The following is a 13287-nucleotide window of genomic DNA, read 5'->3' as shown; positions in this document are numbered from 1 at the left end:
TGTTAACGAGCAGTTGGACAGGTGTACCTAATAATGTGGCCGGTGAGTGTATGCTCTAGTGCATCTATGGATTGTTCCAGTAGCCAATTTGTCATCAAGTTGCCCTGGTTCCCTAGCAACTGACGCAGACCTTGTTAACCCGGGCGACGTCCGAGCCGGTATGGCTCTTGTATTTGCGGTTTCACTCATGCCTGAGGTAGGCCACTAAGCACAAAGGACCTTGCCTAAGGGTCCACCTGGATGTCCATGCCGGGAATCGAATTATATATATAGTTATATATATATATATATATATATATATATATATATATATATATATATATATATATATATATAGTTGTAGAGAACAAGTTTTTTTTCACATATTGATATATATATCCAAAAAATTTACTAAATGGTTTTGGGCGACAAATCAGTTGATTCTCTGTTCCTAATCAGCATAAGCTTTGATTATTTCTTTTAACCCCAAGTGGTGGGATCACCTGGTCTTGGTATGGGAACAGTGTGGTTTAGACCTTAATTATAGATTGTTGTCCAGTAAGGACATTTAGACCAGCTAATAGAGGAATGACTCATATCATGGGTGAATCCACACACTTAGGAGTTGGACCTTTCACCATTCTATCAAAAATGAAGAAACAACAAAGCATCAGAGTGGGGAGTAAAGATCTGTTACTGTTGGTGGGAAGCACTGAGATTAATATACAGCAGGTTTATATTAATCTCAGTGCTAAAGGAAGACCTCTTGGATGAGAGGTGAATCGTCTTTTAGAAAACTGCACGTCCAGTTATCTAAACTACTTTTTTCTATTTTTGACAGATTTGTAAGTCAGATCCATAAATTTATTAGCATCTTTTAGGTGAGGCTCGTCCGTCCCTGACAGTGTTACCCCCCTCCAGGGCGGAGCTCCAGCAGGGGAAGGGCACCCTCATTTATGTGGCCAACAAGGGCTTTCCCTCAGACTGTAGTTTATCCTGGAAGGTGGACATCAGCAACAGCTGGGAGGAAAACTAGAGCTGAGAAGTGCTGCAGAAGGAGCATTTAGACTCCCTGAAACTTTTAATAAATAATGGACAGCTAAAATTTTTTATTGACTTTCAGTTCTAATGAAGCTGTTCCATATTCATTATCTTGATTCAGTATCTATTTCTTTTTATTTTAAGTTCTGTTAAATACATGCATTTTCTGGATGAGAAGTAGAAGCCAAAACAATCGTTTTACTGTTTAAAGAATCTTTGTTCAGCCAGGAGAGCAAGATCTGCATCAGGTTGTCAACAATGTTTGCTTCCATTTGTACCCTAATGTTGACATTTTACTTTAATCTTAGATCTAAGTTTATCTCCAATAGCAAACAAAGTTGTGGTTAATTTTCAAGCTTACTGAAAGATCAGAAAATCATGTTGTATCTGCCCAATACATCTTCATTTTAGAGGAAAGAAATTGTTGTTCTGTGTTTAATGATCTGTGTCAGAGTCTCTTGTGACACTCAGCTGGAGTTTCTGTTCAGTCTGAATGAAGGAGGTTTTTGTACAAATGTTTTTCACTGTGTGAACACCCAATGATTGTTAATGAGATGAGCACTCTGACAGTAGTAAACTGCAGAATCTTCAGCCAGAACTCCACTGAAGGTCAGAGTGAAGTCAGTGTGTGATCCACTGCCTGTAAAATGACTTGGAGTCCAGGGGTCTCTAGAGCTACTACCATAAATGAGACGCTTAGGAGATTGTCCATCTTTCTGTTGAAACCAAGCTAAACAATGGTATCGGGTGCTACTGCTATAATAAACATTCTGACTGGTTCTACATCTGATGGAAACAGATCCTCCCAGATCAGCTCTCACTGCTGCAGGCTGAGTCACTGTGACCTGACCTCTGGACTCTGAGGACACAGAGACAAAAACATAAAGCAGCTTCATGGTTTGTTGGCTTCATTTCAGAGGGACGGATGTTCATAGAGGAGAGGAGTTTGATTCTCTGGACTTTACCTGTGAAGCAGCAGCAGAGGAGAGTCCAGATGAGGACGCAGATCAAAGTCATGTTTTTGATGAGGAGGATTTCTGTGTCTTCTGTTGTCATGAAGGACAGCTGTCAGTCATCCAGAGTTCAACTCTCAGGACTATAAACTCCCCCAGAGCACTGGAGCATGGAGCTGCTGATGGTATCTAGTTAATTTGCATTTCTTATTCTAGTTCATTATGTAAAGCCTTTTATGTTTAGTGTCCATAAATAATTATTACAGTACCCTGGATAATCACATTTATATATATATATATATATATATATATATATATATATATATATATATATATATATATATATATATATATATATATATATATATTCCCTCAGCCCATCACTGATCATTTGACAGAGTCTTACATAAAGATTAGTAATTCCATACACATCATCATTTCCAGTCTGTGCTCAGTCATGAGTTCAGTACATAAGTGAAAAACGTCAAGATCACAGGGAAAGTCCTTGAAACGACATTCCTCTATGCATATTTCCATCTTTGTTAGATTAACAGACTGCAAAAAATTGGGAACCCCATACAGGTTGGGAACACCATGCATTATTGTGGGACAACCATGAAGAGCCTGAGGATTATTACGTAGACCGTATACGATGGTCATTCCATGCCTGGACAACTTCAAGCACCACCTGTTTGATAAAATAAACAGGAAAAAAATATTAAAAGAGTTGTTAGAAAAAAAGTAATGCTTTTGTAATATTTGTTATTTATTTCACATTTGGGTGCTGAAGGCAATACATAAATTTATAGTACCTTTATTATTTGTACGAAGCAAAACTGGATCAGCGATTTGTCCAGAAAGCTGTCAACAAAATAGCCATCGGCTTTAAGCTGGTCGAAATGGTCCATCCAAAACTGGGCACATTCACTTCTTAAAGTGCACCATCATTGTTCTATCCTTTGATTTCCTGTACTCGGACCGAGAATAGCAGATTCAAAACCATTTTCATTCTCGGTGTTGTGCATAAATCTTTGCATCGCNAAGTCATGTTTTTGATGAGGAGGATTTCTGTGTCTTCTGTTGTCATGAAGGACAGCTGTCAGTCATCCAGAGTTCAACTCTCAGGACTATAAACTCCCCCAGAGCACTGGAGCATGGAGCTGCTGATGGTATCTAGTTAATTTGCATTTCTTATTCTAGTTCATTATGTAAAGCCTTTTATGTTTAGTGTCCATAAATAATTATTACAGTACCCTGGATAATCACATTTATATATATATATATATATATATATATATATATATATATATATATATATATATATATATATATATATATATATATATATATATTCCCTCAGCCCATCACTGATCATTTGACAGAGTCTTACATAAAGATTAGTAATTCCATACACATCATCATTTCCAGTCTGTGCTCAGTCATGAGTTCAGTACATAAGTGAAAAACGTCAAGATCACAGGGAAAGTCCTTGAAACGACATTCCTCTATGCATATTTCCATCTTTGTTAGATTAACAGACTGCAAAAAATTGGGAACCCCATACAGGTTGGGAACACCATGCATTATTGTGGGACAACCATGAAGAGCCTGAGGATTATTACGTAGACCGTATACGATGGTCATTCCATGCCTGGACAACTTCAAGCACCACCTGTTTGATAAAATAAACAGGAAAAAAATATTAAAAGAGTTGTTAGAAAAAAAGTAATGCTTTTGTAATATTTGTTATTTATTTCACATTTGGGTGCTGAAGGCAATACATAAATTTATAGTACCTTTATTATTTGTACGAAGCAAAACTGGATCAGCGATTTGTCCAGAAAGCTGTCAACAAAATAGCCATCGGCTTTAAGCTGGTCGAAATGGTCCATCCAAAACTGGGCACATTCACTTCTTACAGTGCACCACCATTGTTCTATCCTTTGATTTCCTGTACTCGGACCGAGAATAGCAGATTCAAAACCATTTTCATTCTCGGTGTTGTGCATAAATCTTTGCATCGCTGCTGCCACACAATTGTCTCTGTGCCATGATCCATTCGTATCTTTTGTGGAAATCCATTGTACTCCATCACAACATCAATAAAATAGCCAGCAATAATGTGAGGGTAACTATTAGTCTTGTATGCTTCTAGCCAGATCATTTTCCTTGAAAAGCCATCTATGCATCCATTAATACATATCCCATAAGGCTTTAATTTGTCATACCCATCCATGTGCCAGACATAGTTTGGTCCCCGACTGACATCTAAACGTCATCTCAAGCGATTTTGTGCATGCAGGTCAACCCCGTGGGGATCCAATAGGTGCAACAAAAGACGTACGGTTTCCCTGTCTGTGACTATGACAGCCATCCAACATTTCTGGTGCATCCACCTGTACTGTAGCCGTGCTGTCTCCCAGATCCATGTTGCTGAATAAAAGAGGCCACTTCTGCAACATCTGTCTTATTTTTTCTAAGCCAAAGGCGCTTCTTTTGCAGTCTTCTCTCCAGCGTCCGGAGACTTAATTTAATATTATGGATTTCTTCCAAAACTCTCAAGATTTCATGATTAGTAAAACCACCTCTGAAGTATTGCTCATTTCTATCATCAATATCCATTTCTCTCTATCAAGTTGAGCGTATCTCATACTATAGCACCACCTCAAGGTATCTCATGAGATATTATCTCAATATAATGAGATAGTAACTAAAAAATAATGACATAGCATCTCAATATATTGAGATACTATCTCATTACATTTAGCTACTATCTCACTGTAATTATATATATATATATATATATATATATATATATATATATATATATATATATATATATTTTTTTTTTTTTTTTTTTTTTTCTTTTTACAGAGTGGCGTAAAAGGGCTTCCATAAATATGTAAATGTTACCTTGCATTATAATTAAAATATTTTCTCTGTTTCCTTTAAATATTTCAACATTTATCATATTCATTAAATTTANTTCCATAAATATGTAAATGTTACCTTGCATTATAATTAAAATATTTTCTCTGTTTCCTTTAAATATTTCAACATTTATCATATTCATTAAATTTATGTCAGGAATACCGTGGCATTATAAGGCAATTATATATATATTCTATTCCAAACCAAGAAGAATTTTTTTTCTTTGTTTTCTTTTTGGAGCTATGAAGATTTTATTTATCTGTATATAATACATAATTCACAGTAGATCAGGAAGTGTTTGCTTTTGAATGCAATCCTTGTATGTCTAAAACTATTCCTCTATTGTACACTTTGTTAGCTTGTCTTTAACCAAGATTATGTGTTAAACTAGATCTGCTATTTTCACAGCTTTTGTGATACACTTTTTTAAAAGTAGGGCATTAAATTATAAAAAAGTTTTTTTGCATTCTTTAAATCAAAATGTTCTGCCCAACAGCAATGATGAACTGCATGGCAACATTCTATACCCAGCAATTTAAGCATCTAGGCAAGAGCTGCTAGTCTGGTAAAAAATCTTGTTGTAATTTAAAATTGTAAAGGTTAGCTGTTTTTTTAAATGTGCAACATTTAAACTGACTAAAACTAAACTAAAAACTTTTTTTAATTTAGTCGACTAAAACTGAATAAAACTATCATATATTGTAATGAATAAAATGTGACTAAAACTAATAATAGTTTTCGTCCTGAAGACTAAGACTAAATCTGAGATGGCTGTCAAAAACAACACTGTTTGGATGGGTAATTGCTTCAGTTTATCCTCTTGAATTTTTACCTGGGCTCCGTTAAGTCAGTTATTCAGGTACTACCTGTAATTGTTTAGATGATTATAATTTTAATCCTGTAAATATGTGCAACGTGCCATGTGAAGAATAGTTTTTTATTTTTTGTAACAGTGGCCAAAGTGGCCATGGAAATTACAAAAGCTGAAAACTGGAACACATTTTTCTCATAGATTAATTTACCTCAACTCAATAAATGTGAGCTTTGATGATATCTGAATTTACCATAAGTTCTACTTTCATCCTTAAATTCAGTTATACCCTCAAGTTTTCACAAATATGTCTCCAACAGCTTTGGAAATGTAGAGAATGTTTGCTTGTCTTCCTCTGTGTTTGTTTTCTTCCTCTTCTTAGTTTTATCTTTTCTGTAATTTTTTAACAGGTGTTTATGAAAAAACCTTATTTGATTGATTGATTGATTTACTTTATTGATCTCATAGTGGAGTAATTAACTGGCTACATCAGCTTAGACACTCAAAGAAGAAGAAGTAGGTTTCAAAGGAAGAAAAAATCTTTTTTTTCTCTCTTTTTAATAGGATTCATTGTCTTAGTAAAGTGTAGCTAGAACTAAAAAAACATAAAATACAAAATATAAATCTCTTTAGATTAGTCACTTTATGAAGTCAATATTTATGTTGGTATTAGGGTGGAAAGGCTATTATTTTCATGTCTGTCCAGGAGTACACGGCCAAGGATTTTCCTGCAACTTTACTTCCTGAAGATATAATCTATAAAAATTATTTCTGGCAAAATTTTGGTTTGGTGCCTAAGTTTTGTTTTCTTTTAGAAATATGTAAAAACAGCATTCATGCAGAGTTGTTTATGCAGTCATAGAGCCGTGCTTCAAACTGTCAGAGGTTTTTGTACGACGGCTCAACGAGTTTGTATCACTGTGGTACACGTTTGGTGGAGGAACCAGACTGCAGGTTGGAAGTAAGTAAAATTTTATTTACAATTTCTTTTTATTTTGGTTTATTTTCTTTATATTTCTTTCATAACAAAGCAGTTGTAAAAACGAAAGAAATAAATGTCATTCATTTAGAAAAAACCGGGAAGGAGACCATAAGATTATGTTAGATTTTTAAATCCAAAAACACAATAATATAATATCTAAAAATTACCAGCGGATGGACTATTGACTATGCTTTAGCTTTAGAAATTTAATCTGGAGATCCAGGATTTAGTTTAATCTGAAAAAGTCAGCGAGCCGTTCCTCTATACAGTCAGAGGTTTTTGTACGACGGCTCAATGAGTTTGTATCACTGTGGTGGACTTTTGGTGGAGGAACCAGACTGCAGGTTGGAAGTAAGTAAAATGTAATTTTTTTATTTTCTTTTGGTTTATTTTCTTTGTCTTTCTTTGAAAACAAGGTGACTGTAAAAAAATAAAAATAAATAAACAATTACATAAATATCATTATTTTAGAAAAACCCTGAAGGAGACTGGAAGATTGTTAGATGTTTAAGTCCAAAAACACAATAATATAGAATGATTATCACTAGATGGATTATTGACTATATTTTATCTTTAATAGTTTAATCTGGAGATCCAGGATTTAGTTTAGTCTGAAAAAGTCAGTGAGCCGTTCCTCTCTACAGTCAGAGGTTTTTGTACGACGGCTTAATGAGTTTGTATCACTGTGGTGGACTTTTGGTGGAGGAACCAGACTTGAGGTTGGAAGTAAGTAAAATGTTTTTTTTTATTATTATTTTGGTTTATTTTCTTTATCTTTCTTTGATAACAAGGTGACTGTAAAAAAAAAAAAAGATAAACAATTAAATAAATATGATTATTTTAGAAAAACCCTGAAGGAGACTGGAAGATTGTTAGTATTTAAGACCAAAAACACAATAATATAGAATGATCATCACTAGATGGAATATCGACTATGTTTTTGCTTTAGTAGTTTAATCAGCTTTTAATTTAGTCTGAAAAAGTCAGTGAGCCGTTCCTCTCTGCAGTCAGAGGTTTTTGCACGATGGCTCAATGAGTTTGTTTCACTGTAGTGGACTTTTGGTGGAGGAACCAGACTGCAGGTTGGAAGTAAGTCAAAGCTTTTTTTAGTTAAAGACTTAAAATTTCATATTCATTTTAACAGGTAGGCTGAGACTTGTTTTAATTTTTTTAATAAAACAATTAACCTTCAACTATATGATGATAAATGACTGATAGATTATTGACTCTTTTTTTACTTTAGTAAATTTAATCTCGGCTTAAAAATAGAGTCTGAAAAAGTCAGAAAGTTGTGCCTTTCTTCGGTTAGAAGTTTTTGTAAACCTCTGTTAAAAGTAAGTAAAAAGTTTGTCCGTAACATTTTGAAACTATACAGAAAACTTGATACTTCTGTTTTCTACTGATGTGTAGAATCATAAATTGGCTGCTTGCTTGACTTTTAAAATGTACTTTAAGTTAAATAATAGATAACAATGTATAATTTATTTGAATTGTAACGTTACCTTTTTTAATGTCTATAGTCAATAGAATTTGCCTTCCTGTATGTTTAAATCTACTTCAAGTCCTAAATTTTTTATTCAGTTTTAACCTGAAACAAGATATTAACAAAAATACGATAAAACCAGTAAATGTCTTATTAGTTTTAATTTTCAATGTATTGCAATTCTAAAATGTTAAGATCGAGTTTTAATGTATTATTTTTAGAGTTTTATGATTCAAAAGAGCAAAGATAGTGGAGCTTGCAAAACAAAAACAAAAAAATATATCTGCTAAAGTCTGTGTGAAATATTTAAGGTCAGAATATATTAGGATGATAAAGCTGATGTGCATGAGAAGTTTTAAGAGGAAGTGAAACAGTCAGTAAAGAAGTGACCGTTGGAGCAAAGAGACATCTGGCAGCAGCATCCTTGCACAGAAGATCACTGCTGTCACATTAAATTTGCTTAGATGTTTCTGTATGATTCACAGATTTCTGATCCATGTGATCTAAACGTTTTTGTGTCTCGTAGGTGATACCCGCCCTGTCCTGACAGTGCTGCCCCCCTCCAGTGAGGATCTGCACCAGGGGAAGGCCATCTTCATGTGTCTGGCCAACAAGGGCTTCCCCTCAGACTGGAGTCTGTCCTGGAAGGTGGACGGCAGCAGCAGCAGCAGCAGTTGGGAGGAGAACAACAGCCGAGGAGTGCTGCAGAAAGACGGCCTCTACAGCTGGAGCAGCACCCTGAGGCTCCCTGCAGACCAGTGGAGGAAGGTGGGCTCTGTGACCTGCGAGGCCACCCAGGGCTCCCAGTGTCCAGTGACAGAGACACTGAAGAAAGACCAGTGTTTCTAAAAGGATGCATTTTTTTTTCTTGTATTTTCTGTTTTTCACTTCACCGGCTTTTGTTTAAGTGCTAATAACTTGAATTTAAACAGACTGATTAAATGTAACAAGCAATAAAGTTTTAAAAAATAAATTTTGTCACCAGTTTGTTTTGTTTTGCCCTTTGTCAAAATTACAGCAGACAGTAGTTAGATTCTGAAGGAAAACCTTTAAAACCAAAATCTGTTTTATCTGCAGTTGTGCTAAATTTGTAAGTTAATTAAGGTTTATTGTCATAGCACCTTTCTCAGACAAGCGTCATAAAGTGCTGTACAGAATAAGGCAATAAAATACAAAGCAGCACAATATAAAATACATACCAGCAAATAAATACAATTATAGCACGAGGCATCAAATACAAAACAGCACCATTTAAAACTTTGTGCGTTCATGCATGTGTGTCTGAAATAGAATTAATTCAAATCAAAATAAATTAAAAAGTCCCACGAAAACATATTTGCATTATAATAGATGTCAATACCATTTTAATGAAATACTGTTATGTAGTAAAAATTTGTGATTTTTTTTTAATTATAAAATATTTGTTAAATAAAACATGAACAGAAATATATTTGATATACAAGATATCTTAAATAAAGAACAAAGGTGAGGATATTTTTCCACAGTTCCAAAATATGGTAATTTAGAAATATGTATATTTCAACCTATATATTATTTGGTAGATGGATGTTATCTGCATGCATAAAAGCATCTAAAACACATTTTATCCGCCATAATGGTATATAAGATAATGTAAAGCAGTATTTTTCTAAATTATTTTGAAATATATTCATTTTTTATATTTATCCTGATGTGCTGGGAGTGTATGAATCTGAGACATCGATTAGAGCCTCCATCCATCACAGTCTGTGGCTGAAAAGGCTCCTTTAAGCTTTTCCCAAGTTTCCTGTGCCTATTAATGTAAGGTAGCGCACTCTGTGATATTTGCAGTTATTTCTCACTTGGGCTTAATTTAATCAAGTCTCACTGTAGTTAAAGGTTATTCCCCTCAAGACAAAACAGTCTTTCAAGGGCTAACATACATGCATGGTGCTGCAATCTACTGTAATGTAGATAAAGGAAGACATTTTGTACCATGACAGCCTCCGTATTGTTGGTGAGGAGAGGCAGCGTGGCAGGGCGGTCCATGTCACTGCAGTCTGACCATTAGATGTCATCAAAATGTTAAGCTTGTTATACTGCGTCATTGTGCATGAGCCAGCTGCTAATTGTTATCCATTATTTGTGCTATTGTTGCCTGTCAAAGCTCATAACCTTTGTTTTCACTGTTTAGAGTACCAGGTTTCTGATCCTAGCCAGATTATTTTTAAATGGTTCCTGAACTGCTAAAGAAATGTGGCTGTTTGGTAACTTTAATTTACTAATTTCAGCATTATTTGTTTGCATATAGACCTTGATGGGATAGACTCAGCAGGTGGTTCTGGAAATTGTATTTTTTTACAGTGCTACATTGGGATCAAGGAATAAACAAAATAGAGAAAATACAATTCCCTTTATTTTCATTTTTTAAATTTTTTTGGGGGGGTTTAAAAATTATATGTAAGATTTAATGCATATTTGTATATGTGTGCATTATTCTCTGCTTCTTTCTGTATGTCTGCTTCTGTCTCCTTGAACCCCATGGGGCCAGGTGCCTGCGCCTGGTTCTGCTTGAGGTTTCTTCCTGTTAAAAAGGAGTTTTCCTTTCCACTGTCGCTACAAGCAAGCTTGGTGTGAGGGATTGCTAAGGAGTCAATGGGTATTTGGAATCAGCTGGTTTTCCTTAGATAGAAAACTTTGAACCAATATGACCTGGTCAAATTTTCTCTGTAAAGTGCTTAAGGTGACATGTGTTGTTAATTGCCACTAAACTGATAAACTGAACTGAATCAAATTAAATTATTCAATGTGTCGTACTGTACATTAACAAAACATTTTAATCCTATCTAACTAAGCAATCTCAGTGATTAATAGCTATCGCTCGTCATTCCAGCTGTCATATACAGCTTGATCATTATTTACAGAAAAATATTTCAGAAACAAGTTTTCATAATAAATTCATATGAAAGCTTTTAAAATGAGAAAATTAAATTGTCAAGGTTCTCTTGGAAGTGCAATACAGTATAACTTTTAATGAGCATGGTGGTTGCAGAAATTGTGTTTATAAACATATTTACCTCCTTAATTACATATGTAAACATGTCTGTCAGAGGACCTTGAGTTAGTTCTATAAAACCAGATTTTTACAGTCACTGTTGTGCGTTTTTAGGTGTCTGCATCAAGGGTCAGCACGTTCCGTGCCATTATCCTCTGTCACTAGTGCAGGCTCATCTATTTCACCTTCACCCAGAAGCAGTTGAACACAATGGCAGAAAGAGGGCAACCTTAGAAGGCAGATATGGAGAGGCTTTTGAAGGATTCCAGAATGACTCGTCTCTCAGGCCTTACTTGCTGTGGTTACAGTATTTTTTTTATAATTGCTGCCATAGTAGTCCGTCCTGACTGCAGGGGACTTAGAGAAACATCATTCTGGGTCAGTGTAATATTTTGCGTATCAATAGGGGACTTTATTGGGCTCTTCCTGATATGAAAAAGGGGAAAACAAGAGAAACAGGAAGGGGGTAAGTCAGCAAATATATTAAAACGGAAAGGAGAAACAGATGGCAGGAAGAGAGAAAAAGAAAAGCTTTAAATTGGTACTCTTAAGCAAACTTAGGCTTTTATTGAAATTTTGTTTTAAATCATTAAGTACAGCTTTTCAGACAGTGAATGAACATTTACTGTCAAACCCCCTATTGCTAAAAAAAAAAATCATGGTGGGAACTCTGAATGCTGTTTTTTTTTATTTGACAAACATAATAAAGACCTAATACTAAGTATACTAAATATTTTGCTATATATTTATTTTATGTTATTGTTTCTTCCATGGGGCAGCACGGCGGAGTGGTGGTCAGCACCATCGCCCCATTGCAACAGAGTTCTGGGTTCGAGTCCTGGGGGAACCAGGACCTTTCTGTGTGGAGATTTCATGTTCTCCATGTGTCTGTGCGGGTTTCCTGCAGGTTCTCGAACTTCCTCCCACAGTCCAAAAACCATCAGGTTAAGGTGATTAGACATTCCCATTGTGGTTGTACCCCGCCTCTCGCCCATTGACTACTGGGATAGACTCCAGTACCCCTAATGACCCTATTAGGGAATAAGCTATTACGATAAGGTATGGATGACTAGAGCATGATGATGGTTTGCAGTCCAGTTTCAGTTCAGTTTTTATGACAAAGGTTTTTGTATGACCGTTTTTCACTGTGTGAATACAACCTTGTTGTTGATATGATGCTGACTCTTGCAGTAATAAACTGCAGCATCTTCAGCCTGAACTCCACTGATGGTCAAAGTAAAGGCAGAGTTTGATCCACCACCTGAAAAACGACTTGGAGTACCTGATACTCCGGTGGAGGTACCGTAAAAGAGCAATTTAGGGGTTTTTTCTGCTTCCTGTTGAAACCATGAAAAAAGGTAGTTGCCAAACGTGCTGCTGTAATGAACATTCTGACTGGTCCTACAGCTGATGCTGACAGATCCTCCCAGATTAGCTCTCACTTCTGCAGGCTGAGTCACTGTGACCTGACCTCTGGACTCTGAGGACACAAAGACAAAAACATAAAGCAGCTTCATGGTTTGTCAGCTTCATTTCAGAGGGACAGATGTTCATAGAGGAGAGGAGTTTGATTCTCTGGACTTTACCTGTGAAGCAGCAGCAGAGGAGAGTCCAGATGAGGACGCAGGTCAAAGTCATGTTTTAGATGAGGAGGATTTCTGTGTCTTCTGTTGTAATGAAGGACAGCTGTCAGTCATCGAGTGTTCAACTCTCAGGAATATAAACTCTCCCAGAGCGCTGGAGCATGGAGCTGCTGATGCAAAGTAAATCTCTATGGAAATACTGTGACTAACTCCAAGGCAGAGGCGTTGCCATTACAGTCCCCTAAAACAAATGCACTGCGTGAGACACTGTCTGATGCTGCTAATTTCATTTAACTTGGTTTTCAACAAAAAAATTGATTTTTACACAGTTTTTTAATTAAAAGAGTAACATTTAACCTAAATTCCTTTTGCTGACAACTAATGTCAACATCACTGATAGGAAAACATTTTTTTTGACTTATCAGGTTACAAATATTAATGAACAATAGTTCTTTAAACTCTTCTTACATATAGACATTGTGAAGGTTCT

The 13287-nt window shown here is 35.5% G+C and overlaps 2 gene segments (V, D, J or C); one reads left to right on the top strand and one right to left on the bottom strand.

Moving 5' to 3' along the window:
* LOC107100015 overlaps positions 1-9029 on the top strand; it is a 20966-nt gene extending 11937 nt beyond the window's left edge. Inside the window, 2 exon segments of the V gene segment in view lie at positions 7750-7786; positions 8707-9029. Of these exon segments, the coding sequence occupies positions 7750-7786; positions 8707-9029 (360 nt within the window).
* A 3327-nt stretch (positions 9030-12356) lies between these two features.
* On the bottom strand, positions 12357-12852 carry LOC107100014. The segment is given in 2 exon segments: positions 12357-12694; positions 12801-12852. Coding segments are annotated over 2 exon segments (390 nt in total).
* Positions 12853-13287: the final 435 nt, after the last annotated feature.

This window comes from Cyprinodon variegatus, unplaced genomic scaffold (assembly GCF_000732505.1).
Source record: "Cyprinodon variegatus isolate N-32 unplaced genomic scaffold, C_variegatus-1.0 Scaffold930, whole genome shotgun sequence".
NCBI classification, from domain to species: domain Eukaryota; kingdom Metazoa; phylum Chordata; class Actinopteri; order Cyprinodontiformes; family Cyprinodontidae; genus Cyprinodon; species Cyprinodon variegatus.
Note: the sequence above shows the minus strand (reverse complement) of the source record. Positions and strands in the feature narration are given on the sequence as shown.